The following is a 15,338-nucleotide window of genomic DNA, read 5'->3' as shown; positions in this document are numbered from 1 at the left end:
GTCATTACTGTATCTCAAGAAAAATAAAATGTTGCTTCCTTAAGATACTAATTTAACTGTATTTATCAACTAATCCAACAGTAATTCTCTCATAGTCTGACAATCTATATTAATATTTCACAATATCTATATTATCTACCTCATTATAAATAAAATGACATTTTGTTTCCTCTAAGATTAAGATGTTTCAGCTGTAATGAGTTATTTAACCCTGACTGATGCAGTGAGTAGTTTCTCAATTTTTAAACATAAAAACTGGACCAGCAATTTGGAATTCAGACCAAATAAAAAATACAAAATTAAAATAAAATGACTGCTTCAGAGAACTTGAGAAATCACTTTCACACATAGATTCAGAGTCCAGACCCCATTAAGAATCTTTGGAATAAGAAGGAGACTTTACACAGTAGTCTGACTCCCATCATCAATACAAGATATTGACTTAAAATCAAGTATGGGTGGAAATAAATGTGATATTTGTGACATCGCACAGCATCGACAGTGCTACAGCAAATGTGTCCTGAAGTGAACACTATTCTCTCCAGTTTGTAGGATCTATCATAGTTTCATGTCCTAAATAAACCCTCACCATCTACAGACCCCTGTCATGGCCAATACTGCTCTCTTATTTCCCTAATTTCTGTAAGTAAGTCATAAATTATAACTCATGTTTCCCCATTTTTGCCAGCTGGGATCACCAAGTTTTTGTTTTTTGTTTGTTTGTTTGTTTGTTTGTTTGTTTTTTGGGGGGGGGGTTTAAATAAATAATACAGTTATTTTCTTCTAAATTTGCTGACCACCAAAGCCCCAAGCTTTTCAGAAATAATGTTTTACATGTTTGGAAGTAGCAGAAAGAAATGCACCAGCTTAATTTCCTTTATTAGTAGTTTTATTACTGATAGATGACCTTGTTAATATCATTGTCCCAGCACACATACGGTTATCCGTTTTGACATGGAAGCGTCAAGAATTGGCACACACAAAAAAAAAAAAAAAAAAAAAAGAACATCCTTCTATACAATACCTATTTTAAACAGAAAATAAGTAGCAATAAATACCCCAAAAAACATTAAAAGAAGGATAAAAAAAAAATGCAGAGTTAAATCTTAAGACAAAATATCGAACTGTGTGCCATATTCTTTTATTGAGTGCAAACATTTCTTTAAAAAAATTAAATTAAATTAAACTAAGACTGGTGAACCTTTGGTCCTCAAATACCTGTTAACCAGTCAGAGTAAACATCAGGTCATACTCAAAAGTATACTACTTGGTGATAAAGAAGAGTTAAAATATCTCAGCAAGTAAAGACAGATAAGAGTGAAATAAAGTCATCAATTGAAAATAAAAACATTACCAACATTACGGTCCATAGTAATGAAGTCCAAGCCTCAGAACACAGACTGTCAGAAATCAAAAATACAGAACTTTTTAGAAAACTAAATGGAAATGAATAAGGCAAGCAAGCTCATACTGTATATACACTCAAGGTTATTATTTACATCGTGTTTACATATTATTTAGTAACTTTGTCATCGGTTGAGGTGGGGTTTGTCTCCCCCTACTGGTTCATACTAGTGCCACACTGCTGACAGCAGTAATGAGTGCAGAAGTAGTCTCATGCTTTATATCTCTAATGAAAGAGCACTCTGGAGAATCTGCTCCTAATGCAGTAGCTGTCGACCACAAAAAGAGTGTGGTGTGATCAGAAACACCCACAGCCTAGTCTGACACTCCCTCCACATGTGAAACAGCATCACAGGGACAAGAGACCAGTTTCCTTACGGGACAGTGTCGGTTTTGGCTTGAATATCTTCATATTGCTTTATCCTGGGCTCTAAGTAAACAGATACTGTAGGGGCAAAGTGTCAGCACAGAGCTGGGCAAAAAAGGGCGAGTGCAGCGGTGTCAATGTTTAACAACTGATATGTAGAAATACCTAAAGCAGATATGTTACCTCACAAACACTGGCAACTCCTCTATGACTATGAATCTATTAGAACAGACCTATCGCTGTCCAACTACAGGTCTGACTATGCACAACTCAGTTATATTTAACAACCAACAGAAGTGAAAATCAGAGCAAATGACTGTGGATGAACATAACATTAGAGAGTGAAGTTTATGTGAAGGATAACAGACCAACACTAAAACTCCTCCATCACTCATACTAAATATTCACATTAAAAAGCGAAACATGTAATATTGTCCTTAAGAAGCACAATATAGACAATAATAACCCATCTCAGTCGTCATTTCTTACCCTGTCAGTGTGTGATTGTGTATTTATCTGCTCTCTGCCTGTATTCTCTAGTCCTCCTTCCAGTTTTGCTGCCTTTTGGACATCCACAGGGACTTTCAGCAGCGAGTTTGTAGTCTATAATGGCATCGTAAAACATGTACAGGCAACAACTAAGTGAATCTGGTCTTCTCTTTTGGCTTTATTTTGCCTCTAGACCATTCTTGTACAGTTTTGTGATGGTGCGTTTACTTTTTTACAATAGAACCACGACGTAACAGTTTTCTATTTCTTTATCTCCTCTTGTTATTGACACTTGGTCTATTCATGCAGTAGACAGAGGAGAGGAGTCATCAGGTTCAACCAGCTCTGTTTACAGACACAAGCCAGAAATGCTACATACTTTGCCTTTAAAGCAGTGACGAAAAAAAAAAAAGATGCTGTGAGTGGAATTGAACATAGCAGAGCCAGGTTATTTCACAGGAATTAGGGCTTGAAACTGAAAATGCAGACACCTGGTTTAAAACATAGAAGCAAAATAAGGTAGAACAGTAATAACCTGGTAAAATTAGACTGTTACATGAGCTATGACACTGACTGATGGGTTACAATGCACTTAAAGCCGAATATATTATGATGGTACCTGTGTTTTGGACACAACCTCTAGGATTTCTATTGTCTCGGGCAGGCTGAGATAAGTACTCAAACCTGTTTCTTGGACTCACTGAGAGGGATTTATATCAACTGGAAACACAAAGAGTAAATAACTCACATTTGACAGATTTAGTCGAGCTTCACCTGGAGAATATCCCAGCAGGCAATGCAATGTGAATCAGATTTCTTAAGGTCAACACAGCTGGAAAACACATGACTAGTTCATATATAGATATATACTCAACTAGTACTACAAACATTTCTTTGGGTTTAAAAAAGGAGAAGATCGTAAGACTGCAACTGAGGAAATGTAACAAAGGGAGAGCCACGGACTGTTTAAAACTAGTTCTGCACTTTTCTTTAAAAACCAGCAACAGTGACACAGTTTTGGTGCGTTAATACAGTATATATGTGTGTATGTGTGTGTGTGTAGACCGGACAGAGGAGAGGGTCTGTAGGCTGTGGGGTGGACAGAACATAGGCCGGTCAATGTGGACAACAGGCCTCATGGTGGCGTCTCTGCGGTGTTAGTCGTGGTCTTCTTCTTTACAGGTTTCTTCACTGTCTTGGTTTGAGTCTTACAAAAAAGGGACACGAGGCAAAAAGAAAAAAAAAAAAAGTCATTAATACCACTGTTTTCCCCCCTTTTCTTATTCTTTGTTTTTTTAAATTTGTATTATAATGTTGTTTCTGCAGAAATTGTTTTTTCTCTGTAATGTAAACACCCAGAGGAAAAAAAAAACATTAACATGAAGAGAAATAAAAGTATAACATTGGACAAAAATGGAAGAATAACATGCGTTTTTTCAGTATGACAAACAACTGTTTGCTCTAGAAAGTACTTCCAACATTTATCCCAAAATAAAACAGTCACTTAGAGCATTTATTAGCAGTAACTGGTCAAAATAACAAAAGTGTAGTGTTTCCAGACAACACATCATGTAAAGAAAAGTGTCTATTCATTTTTAAACACATATTACTATTGATTTCCAGAGGTGTGTGTAGATTTATTTATTTGAAGGGGTAGTCCACAAATTGTATGTAGGATTATTTTACAAGAAGTGGAAAATCAGACTAGGATGAACAGATTATGAAGCAGTAAAAGAATCTGAGGAATCTATTTTCAGAGACTCCAAGAACAAACAAAGGAGAAAAGTTCAAAACCTGTAAAGTGAGTGCAGAGATGACCTACCTCTGTCTTAGCAGCAGCAGGTTTCTTGGTCGTCTTGACACCAGTATTGCGCTTCGCAGTCTTTTCTCCCACATCTTCATCAGAATGTTCAGTCCTCGTGTCTGACAGATCTGAGCTGTGTTGGGATGATGCGTCATCAGCGAGGGACGTGGCTGCCGAAGAACGGGCTGTGGGGGGGGGGGGGGGGGGGGGGGGTAATTGGTGATCACTCAATGAGACAGAAGATCAGGGTTCAAACTGGAAGTGTAATATGCAGATGATTCACCACAGTAAATGAAGAGAAAGAGCTGAAACCACTGAAGAGACAAACGTCAGATTCCTGCCTTTTCTTAAAGGGGCATTTTGTAATAGTGCTAATTTAACAACAAAGAAAAAAACAGCCAGAAGAAAAATAGGGTTCATGTTATATCAATGAAATTATTGTGTTTGCAAAGATGTCTACTTGGGTGAGCATGGCAGAAACATTGTGTTATAAGTAATTGGTAAGTATTGGTACATCACAACTGAATCATTGTAGTGGCCACCATGAGAAGTAACAGCTGTATGATGATGAAACACAAGACCAGTTGTTTAACAAACTGGTACAAATGTACTTCATGCAGCAAAAAACATACAAAATAAAATAAATAGAATAAAATTTAAATACATCTAAATTTTAATTTTTTGACAATTCAACATAGGTCTTTCATCCAGCTACTGAAAAGACAAATCTAGTGAAAAACATTCAAAATGACATTGATACATATTTAATGTGGGTCAGTTTTCTCGCTAATAAAATAAACTACAGGCCAAAGTCACACATGACTATATGAAAGGTGCCGTTTGACCGGCAATGGATGATCAACATCACTGGTTTCGGATAAAATGCTGCCCCCCTCTGTTAAGATTGGTTCTGAAAGCTCAATACTGTAATGGGATTTTCAGGCAACAAAACAAAACAGCACGAAAATGCTAAAAGGGTTCACATATCTATCACCGCATTCCTTTTCATTCACATTCAGTTTATTTGACTATTCATGTGACCATCCACTTTGCATCATAGAAAATATTTACTCTATTACCTACCAAGAACAACGAAAAAGAATGAAAACTTTTTAACTACTACGGTTGGAATTCTTTGTCCATTGGCCACTGTGGCTGCTGCACTCCAGAATCAGAAACTTTGTTTTAACTGGCAGTGTGTAGCTAAAGTGAGGTGTCTGGACAGTCAGTAAAACCCAGAGAGACCGATGGGAACATCAGCAACATCAGTTAACGTTACTGTTCTATGGAGACAGATTTTCCCAGACTGCTGCTTTTGATACAGACTCATGTTTTTCCTCTTCTTGTGAACACTTTGACGGTAGCAGCACCACCTCATCCTGTCACTGATGTAAACACTGACACCTGCTTTGGCAGGAGGGGAGGGGTCATAATACCTCAGGTTGGTAAAGTGTCTGTTGTGGAACGTCATAACCGCCCTTACAAATTAGTTAGTATTGTTACAACTGCCTTCTTATTTTAATCTACTGCAGCTCAGACCAGGTATATATATACACTGAAGCTGCGATGCATTTACAGATTAGTACAGAAAAGACAACACTCATTAGCAGACGTTTAAAATCCAGCTTCAGCTGAATATTATCTGACCATACAGGCCTGAACAGTATACTCTGCTGTAGGTGGGAGAATCTGCTGAGCTGATAAAAATACAGATGGGTCATTTGTGATGCATCTGTTTTAGTGCACTCAGAGACAGATGGTCCCTATGGGAATTGAAACAGATTTTAATTTTCATCAACAACTGCATTTATATTTAACATGATTCCCTTTTTGCTAATTGGCACATATTTGGAGATCATTTGAGATGTTAAATTAAGTAAATGTACTTGCAAAACAGATGCAAACTACTTATAAATGTTTAATATTCTGTTTTGTGCACAACAATACACACATTTAGAATAGAAATGTGAAGAATTTCAATATCAAACCAGTTCATTTGAGTGTGTGTCAATTTGCATCATGGCCTGAAACAGAGTTTCCAACCAACCAAGTTTTTCCCATTTTCCTTTAGTGAAGCAAATAAAAAGTCTGATTGCTATTTAACTCCACCTCTTTCAGTGTTAACTGTGTGATTTCTTTGTTAGTAAAATAATAAATGTAAATATGCCACTGCCCCATTCACTCATTTCTGCACAGTCTCTGTATTCACAGTCAGGCCCACACAGTCAGGCAGCAGTGTAAAGACACAAAAGGCAGGCCTTCCAAGCCTCTCCTCCTACTTGAATCACATGCTTTCACCCCACCCCCCCTTCCCAAACTTGACCAAGTCTGCCTTGTTCTCACCTCTTTTTTTCCCACTGTGCCATCCTGCAGTGTATAAAATCACATGAGTCCACTTTGCTTAAGGCTAAATAAAGTCAGTGTCACTGCCCAATCAGCAAACAGCAGACACAGGGTGTTTGCAGTATATTCATGTAAAAGTGTTGATGCTTGCTCATGAGGCAGTGTGTACTTGTGCATGTTGCGTGGACTTACTCTGCCGTGCAGCAGTGCTCTTGGCCCGGGGCAGCGTGCTGGCCCCTGAGCTCATGTCATCCATGGGGTCCCGTCTCATGCGGGCGTCTGACGTGTGAAGAGCCAAGTCATCGTCAGCATTGATGAGAGTCAGGTCCTGCATGCTGAAACTCCGCAGTTTATCTGACAGGACACCCTGCCCCTGAGCATCATGCCAGAACAGACAGACACATGGGTCACTGACTAGTCCACAAATAAGAAAAGGCTGAAATTATAAGGCGGGGATTTTAGAATACAACAAATCTTTGCATATTTGGGTGAAAACAAGAGCGATTCATCACAAAACCTAGTGAAAGTTTATCAAGTACAAGCAAGGAAATGCACAGTTTGATGTGTCACTCAGTTTATGTCTGCCCTGTAGCTGTCAAGTACCTGTGAGCTAGCAGCCTGGAACCCCAATAAAAACATGAGTTAATGCCTGAGGTGACTGGTAGTCTGCTGATTACACTGTGGGCCTGAAAGTGAATCTGAAATGGTCAGAGCATCATCTGATCTGTTGTCCAGAAACTCATACTTTTAGACAAAAGAGGAGGAGGTTTAGAGATCAGGAAGCTGCCGGAAAAACACCAAATGTCAAATACTGATAGTCCTATATTCAGTTTTATACGTAACATTGATGAGTGAACAACTATTTTCTTTTGCAGTGAATAATTATTTATTATAATTGTTTTGCACTACTATCCTAACCAAGGCAGTCTATGATCATGATTAGTTCCAAACAATGCTGCACTTTCCTTCAGAACAATACGAATCATCTATTAATTATATAGACCTACGCCACTAATGAGAAAATAAAGTGAATAATTCAGTTCAAAACAACCAAGAAGAATTCTGTTGAAGTACTATATCAATAATCTGCATCAGTATGAGCAATAGCATCAGTAAAACCTTAATGATTCCAGTTCTCAGTTCCATAGCTGCTATTCAACTGTTTAGAATAGAGGCTTTACTGTCATCATTTTAGCTCAAGCATGGAAAAAATGTTTCTGCCAGAAGGCTTAGGATTCAAGTACAAATATCACACTATAATACACAACATCCCAGGTGGAAATAAAATGTTTGGCTACAGCAGTGTTTTTCAAACTGTGGGGGGGGGGGGGGGGGGGGGGGGGCACAAAGGCTTGCCAGGGGGGTTATAGGATCACTCCTGGGTGTGTTTTTTTCCTTCAGGTTAGAACATGTAGCAGGTGGAACTAATGTTTTAGCGTTGGAGCACCCTGGACTCATGTTAGGGACATACAACAAACCAATCTACTGCCATGGTGATCTGTCACTAGACTAGACAACGAGTTAGGAGAATGGACAAGGATTGGACTGGAAAAGAAAAATATGCAATGTTTCTGTTTTTGCACAGTTTGTACTTTAATGTTCTGAGATATGCAATGGAAACAGGCTCATTGCAACCACTGATATTGTTAAAATATTCATCTCTGTTACCAAAATGTGTTTGTTGTTCTAAAAAAAAAAGTAACTTTATTGTCATTGTTGTAAGATAATTGCATATTTCCTACTTTTTTTTTTTTTTTTTTAAAGTCTTGTATTGTTCTTGTATTGTTCAAGAAAAAGTTATTTTTAATTTGCACAACAAATTATTCAAGGACAAGCAAAAGGTATTATTACAATATTGATGTTTCTTTCAATGTTAGTTATGTTGGGGTTGAGGCGGGCCTAGAGATTTTTCATCCTCCAAAAGGGGGCCTGAGAGAAAAAGACTGAGAACCACTGGATTACAGACACTTGGGTTCAGAGCTTTGGCCATAACTGACTTCCTCACCTGTTAAGAAAAGATGTGATTCATTTGATAAATAAGAGATTCTTACTGCTCACCTTGGTGGCTGCTGTGACAGCAGCATTAGCAGCCAGGTTGAGACCCCTTTTTCCAAACCTCATCATGGTCTCATAACTCCTGTCTTTGGCCTGAGCAATGTACTCATCGATCTCCTACAGCACCAGACAACACAGAGGAGGAAAAGGGAAAAACAATCAGGATAAAGAAGACACAATAGTAGAAGAGAGACAAATCCAGCTTGTAATTGGACTTTGGCTGAAGTCACATCTACAGAAGTAAGAGCCAAACATCTGTACGTCCACACTTTACATGTAGAAACCCTTAGCCATAGAAAACTGATGTTTCAGGGTACATGGCATGGAGGGCATCATTTCCTACGTATGATATAAATGATACTTATTTTCAGATGATTATGCGTTGCCAACATATCCATTTCTGCAATTAGACAACTCTACATCTTACATACTGAACCTTGAATGTCAACATGCACACCGGTTTACATTTCTGACTTAACGAGTTATAAAGGGTTGGGTTTCTACCTTCTCCTTGTTGGACAGGGTTGGGTGAACAAACTTGCGGTAGAGGACACTGGAGCCCTTAGTGTATGGGGACAGGAGCCAGATCACAAAGGCAATCTTTAGCTCAAAATAAAATGGAAACCTGGGTAATGCAACATAACACAACAGGAAGAAGGAAAAGGGTAAAATGTGTGAGGAAAGCATCGCTGGAGTAGCAAAACCAACAGGATAAGAGTAGGAGAAAACACTGATCTGATGCAAAAAGGGTTGAATAATTGTGACAACAAGGCACATTAAAAAAAAAAGACTGTGCTAAAAATAACAACCATAGCACTAGATAATGATAACATGAATGCTTGTATTGATATTACATAAGCTGCTTATTTATTACAGGGTGGTTAGACATGAGGGTCATGATCATGAGAAGCTCTTGACTCACCATGACAGGAGCAGGTCTGTGACCGTCTCTGCTGTACTGAACAATGCAAATACTATCCAGTACATCATCCATTTCACCTGGAGACACACAGACAGACACACAGAGGTGAAAGAGAGAACATCACTAAAATAGCATGTGAGAACCCACAGCATCCAGGGAACACGTGAGGCGGCACGTGGAACTAAACACAGACATGCTGATGCAGAATGCACAACATATGTTTCAGTCCGTTCAGATCCCATCATTACGCCTCGTTTGTCTCCCAGAGACAAAGGATATCTGGGGCAACGTTTACATCACTTGAAATGCTGTACACTAAGAAGCAAATTAGCATCTGATACACAGACTGACCAATGTTACTGTATCTTCGCTCAAACATGGAAGAATATTAGAGGATGGTGTTGGTATGCTTAACTGCATTAACAGGCCACCGCCATGTATTTAAACACACATAATACTGAATCATTTGAGTCATTAGAAACGAGCCAAACAGGAGGGACAGGGAATGAAAACATCGGTTCTAAAAATGGCGTCAAACCACTCTCTCCCTCTCCCTCTTTTCCTCATTCGCTCCTTCTGTGGCCGTCTGCTTGAGTAGCTACTGAGAAGGGGGTGGTTGCCATGGTAACCTGCTAGGAGGAGACTGTTCTCCAGTGTAAATCTAGGCGGAAGGCCAGGGCTGCTGTCTTCTCCTCCTCCTCCTGAACCCTGTCTTCCTCCTCTCTTCCAGTGATGAGGTATGCAGAGAGGACCCAGTTTAGTTCCAAAGACTCAACTGAGGAGGAAACTAGAATCTATTGGGAACACTGCTCATGTCATCCCATCTTCATTACCATTTCATTCATGTTGTGCTTTTATGATTGTGTTACAAATCTGCTGAAACATATACCAAATATGCGATTGTGCTAAAATTGATCTTCACAAGGGACAGGAATATCTATACGCTGCTGACTCATACCCTTTTTTTTAAAAGTATAAACTGATATAGTATTACCTGATGAAAAACAGTTGTGTTTTAATCAAGGATTGCATCAGTTTTTTTGAGGATTAATTCATCTAAAGTTTCTAAACAGATTGGTCCATAAAATATTAGAAGCTAATCATTTCCAGATGCATACACTGATGTCACCCAATGATTTTGTCATCAAGTCAACAATTCTAAACCTACTCTGACATTTTCTGCTCATCTTATTCTTTTGTGGCAAACTGGAAAAAACTCAAGTAAAAACATGTTTGTGTGCATGTAAAGGACTGATGTGTGGATATTAATCCATGTTTAGCCTTTTTATGTTGCTTCAGCCAGGTCTGTTACAATTATTACATAATCATCACATTGCAATTATTTGAACCAATTGTGATTATTTTCCACATTCATGACAATTGTCTCTATTCAGTTGTATAAAGCAACTGGATGAAAGGAACAGCAATAACAAACAGTGTAATTATGTTCACATTGCTTAATGCTCTTTTAACCCTTTAAAGATCTGTAGCTGTTAAATGACAATCTCTACATCAAACCTTTCCTAAGTGATTTATTTCCATCTATTGTAATATAATCCACTGTAGTTCAGTGAAGAACATGCATTTCCCTGTAATTAATCACTAACAGATGTTCCTAACAGGTTATTAAAGCAGAACAGATAACACTGAAGGGAGTTTTGCAGCAAAACACATCATTAACTGAATATAAAACAGATCTACATGCACCGTCACTGGTGCAAAAGACAAGGGTTTTATTGATGAATCAGTGTTTCCATGTTCTCTGAACATTCAGATGAGACATGATGATTAACATGATTCCTCTAATAACCTGAGATACTGCATTTTACCTGAATTACTGAAGCCTCATGATGTGACCAATGGTTAAATAGTTATTAAACACCTCAGAATCATGGGTGGTTTTAAACGCCAACAGCTGATCAGGTCTTTGAGGGTTACTGATGGATCATCTCATTGCACCCTATTCTTCGTCAATGAGTTTAACTGAGGTTTATTTTGATATTCGGGAAGATTTTAGTGAAGTGCACATATTTAAACCCTGCAACTCCAACTGTTATTAACAAAGAGGAAAAAAAGGATATAATAATTATTTGCTTTACACGTTTCAAAATTCTATGCTAATAAACATCTATTCCTCATAAACTGCAGAAGATCAAGTCATCATTAGACTTATATATACTACAGTGGTGCAATAAAAAGGAGCAGAACAGACAATAATAGCATTAATTGTAATTATTTATATGACAATTGGACTTCAACTTAGATTTCCATATCAAGACCACCTTAGCCTAAATGAAGACTGTCTGACCTTCATTAGAATAGAATAGAATAGAATAGAATAGAATAGAATAGAATTTATTGTCATTGTGTGGAAAATATTAGGAATTACTACCCCATCTTGCTCCTGAACTTCTCTAGGTGATGCTGACCAACAAATAACTAGCAGTTCTGACAAAGACTGTTCAGAGCTATTGCCAACAAGAAACAGAAGACAGCTCCAAAGAATCAAAGTCATGAGATGAAACATCGTAAATGTAAAGCATGCCAACACCTAAACAATGTCAGTATGATTAATCTTGCAATCCTTCATGTAAAGTGCGTCTTAAATGTAAAACTGTTCAAGTAGCTGACACAAAAAATGTCAAACAGAGAAGACTGGGGTGAAAAATAGTCTGTTTTCTGAAGCAGGGCTGATACTCACATATTCCTTCACATTCTTCGTTTTGACAGCTTTGTATGAGGAGTACGCTGGGTAGAGTGTCCCAAAGGCAAGGCTGAAAAAATAAAAAGCAGATTAGTCTGGGTTAGAGGAGGAGGGTCACTTATCAGCAGAACACCCACTTCTCTGTGTCGACAGTGAAACTAGCAAATGTTCCTGCATAAAAAACAGTTCAGCCATGTTTACTTTGACTGAAACTAAACACGAGCTGTGTTCTGTCTTTTGGGGATCGGGTTAGTTTCTGGAAGGTGTTGAGTTGATGCCACAGTGGAAAACTGACAGGCAGTGGCTTGTTAAAACACACCAGCCTTATCGTCATGGATTCAGGAAGACTGAGACCAAGTGGAAAAACAGACAAACAGGCCAAAGTCTGCCTGGGGTGGGTCACCATACGCTGGCTCATGTGCAGAGCAGGTCACGATACACACAGTTGTGCTTTTGGTGTGTGTTTGGTCACATCCTGTGCCACTGGGCTGATTTGTGCTGATGTGACAGGAAGCTGAATGCTGAGTGAGGGGACGGCAGAAGTATGCAGCCCACCGATTCCACCGAAAATCACCAGGGTGCCTGTGTGGCCAGTGTCAACTGCTGACTTTGGCTTTCAATAATTTCCACAGATTACAGTTGGGTACCAATACTGACAGTGCTTCCTCAACAATACTTTCTTCAATAATTTTTCCCCCCCATTTTAACAAAAGTGAATTACCCATTACAGTACATAGTTTTTTTTTTCAGCACTATGGAATTCCATAAACTCACCACAATTTCATAAATTTGTCTGTTAGCATAGTATTATTAATATAAATCTATAAAATCTATGTGTACTTCCTACATGCACCAACACTGATGAAACTTACTCCTTCAGTACTAAAATATGGTATCAAATGACTAGAAATTTTATAATATTTGAGAGTATCAAAGCAATTTTATCAGTTCCATAAAATAAATCACAGTTCAGTATCAAGCCCAACTAAAGATGATCTGAAAGTGTCTCAAAATAAATCTTGTGGAAAAACTGGGTATTTTAAAAGCATCACCATCATTTTCTTGGCATTTAAGATAGTCTTCTGTCCTAGTATGCTGCTCAGCTGAGTGTGAAGTGCTTCTCAGCTCTGTACAGTATGTTGTTGTGGCATCTCATCAAAAGAGTCCAGGCCAGTAGACTCCCATGGGAGACTCCCCACATCTCTTTGTGTCCCCACCTCAGGTTCACTGCTCACAGTCTGACGACATACGGTGTTCCCACTGAGACTCCAAAACCAGCCTGCAAGAATCTGTAATTTTATTCAAGGCTTTTTCCGTGTGGGACCCTTCATGTTTTGGATGCATAATTACAAGCTTTTGTACAAAACTGCTGTCTAGTTAGATGCATGAGCATTTTTAAAGGATTGCATGTAATTAAGAAATAATTGATCCTGTGTTAGATGTGCTGCAGTCATTATGATGCATATCTGGTCACACTGTTTGTCTCCCATTGACGCGTGACTACCTGAGGTGCAGTGAAGTGGAAGAGCCAGCTGGAAACCACTGAAGTAACAGTATGCCAGTGTATATCCTCTACTTATGTAACAGGCAGAATATTTATAGGGATGAAACCAAGGACGTTTTTACACCTGGAGCTTTAAAATCTATGCTTATGGATTGCACGCCTTGTTAAATGTAGACAAACATGAGGGCATCACTGACAAACAAATACACTGAGAGCGCAAATGATATCTGCTGTTAGACACAGGCACAGTTTCACTGAAGGGTGTACATGAGGGTCAGGATGATGACAGATCCTGGCTTTAGTTGAGTCATCCACAGTGTCGGGATATGGTCTGCACAGGTGGAACATGAGGCCTCAAGTGGGATCATAGCAAGAAAGCCAGATCTCCTATCAGGATTGTACAGTCACTCCCACATATTGTAATACAGAAAACATCCATGTCATCCACAAGTTTCTAATGGGCCTGGTCATGGGTGGAGGAGTACATGCACATATATTTCCCAGTGGGCTGCTGGGTTTAGCATTTTCACAGTCTACCTTCTCATGTTGCCATATGCTGCAGAAATGTTCACTCTATTAAAGTAGAAATATTCAGGCTGTGGGTTTTTAGAGGCCCTTTTTTGGAGTGTGTTTACTTGTCTGCACCGAGGCTGGCATATTAAGTAGGTTTTCGCTGACAATAACGTGGCAGGCTAAACAACTCGTTTCCCTGCCAGCACATTATCTGTCAGGTGGTGAGACACTGGTTAGCCTACATATGCTAACAACCACAGGCTAACAGGCTGCACTGCATCAGTGTTCGTTACAGATAACTGACACAACACTTACGGTTTGGTTCGGTGGTTAACATTGTATTTATACGCTTCATTAATGTGACTAAATGGACAGACAGACAATGACAAACTAAGCAGGTTAGCTTGTGTCGCGGCGGACCGTTAAGTATCAGACCGCTGATGAATGGAGGAGCTCCGGCTAACGTTTGCACACACAACAGATGCAGCCCAGCCCATACTCACACAACTATCCTCGAAATAATCCACGAAACCATCTCGTCGGACCTCCGTGAGCCTTCTCCGCTTCTAGGAAATGTAGTCGGTTTACTAGCGGGCCGAGAGCCCCCCCATCCCCCTCCAGGACGCGGTTTGTTATGATGCGAGGCTGGATGTTGCTGCTGCTGCTGTCTGCCCGCCGTTGTGCTGTCAGGTCGGCGGAGGAGGATGTGGATGTGGTGCAGTCCGAGTCCGAGCTGCTGCTGCTCTCACTGGAAACTGCTCTTAAAGGGCCAGGCTGGGCAACATCACTTCCACACATTCATATATATATTAGAAAAAAAAAAAAAAAAGCGCTCCGCCCATGTGACAGTACAGCACATGATCAAATGGACCCATTTAATTAGCGTCACCAAACAGCTCTGCCTTGTGTTAAATTGCTGCAACAGATCACAGTCACCAATCCTTACAATTATAGACAGCTGGAAAGAGGAGAATACTGAACTGGAAATGCTGCTTTAAAAAGTTCACACCTTCCTCCTCCATTTGGTACATTATTCATATGTCCTGCCCCATTTCTGTGATCCACTTACTAAATCAGACAATGAGCAGTGAAAGCTAGGGCACTAAGCACATGATCACACACACAAAAAAAACTTATTTAAATCTCAGTGATGAAGAAAAATGTGGCTGATTCAAAAGCAATATAATAGCAAATGCATGATAAAATATTTCCAGACATTTTACCCAGGAACTG

The 15,338-nt window shown here is 39.2% G+C and overlaps 1 protein-coding gene across 1 annotated transcript; it reads right to left on the bottom strand.

Moving 5' to 3' along the window:
- Positions 1-871: 871 nt before the first annotated feature.
- reep2 (receptor accessory protein 2) lies at positions 872-14,842 on the bottom strand. Its single transcript, XM_030145771.1, has 8 exons — positions 14,609-14,842; positions 12,086-12,158; positions 9,385-9,461; positions 8,967-9,087; positions 8,466-8,579; positions 6,600-6,780; positions 4,083-4,249; positions 872-3,467 (listed from the first exon to the last, which is right to left on the bottom strand). Exons 1-8 carry the CDS (start codon positions 14,638-14,640, stop codon positions 3,396-3,398), a joined length of 837 nt encoding a protein of 278 aa, XP_030001631.1. The 5' UTR covers positions 14,641-14,842; the 3' UTR covers positions 872-3,395.
- Positions 14,843-15,338: the final 496 nt, after the last annotated feature.

This window comes from Sphaeramia orbicularis, chromosome 10 (assembly GCF_902148855.1).
Source record: "Sphaeramia orbicularis chromosome 10, fSphaOr1.1, whole genome shotgun sequence".
NCBI lineage: Eukaryota > Metazoa > Chordata > Actinopteri > Kurtiformes > Apogonidae > Sphaeramia > Sphaeramia orbicularis.
This window is presented reverse-complemented; position numbering and strand designations above follow the sequence as displayed.

Bases quoted from the DNA above. Each gene is read 5' to 3' on its own strand.
- reep2 (XM_030145771.1), bottom strand. From the start codon at position 14,640: ATGGTTTCGTGGATTATTTCGAGGATAGTTGT. The intron at 12,159-14,608 runs GTGAGTATGGGC...TTATTTTTTCAG, and splicing joins ATTATTTCGAGGATAGTTGT to CCTTGCCTTTGGGACACTCT. The intron at 3,468-4,082 runs GTAGGTCATCTC...CTTTTTTGTAAG, and splicing joins CTGCTGCTGCTAAGACAGAG to ACTCAAACCAAGACAGTGAA.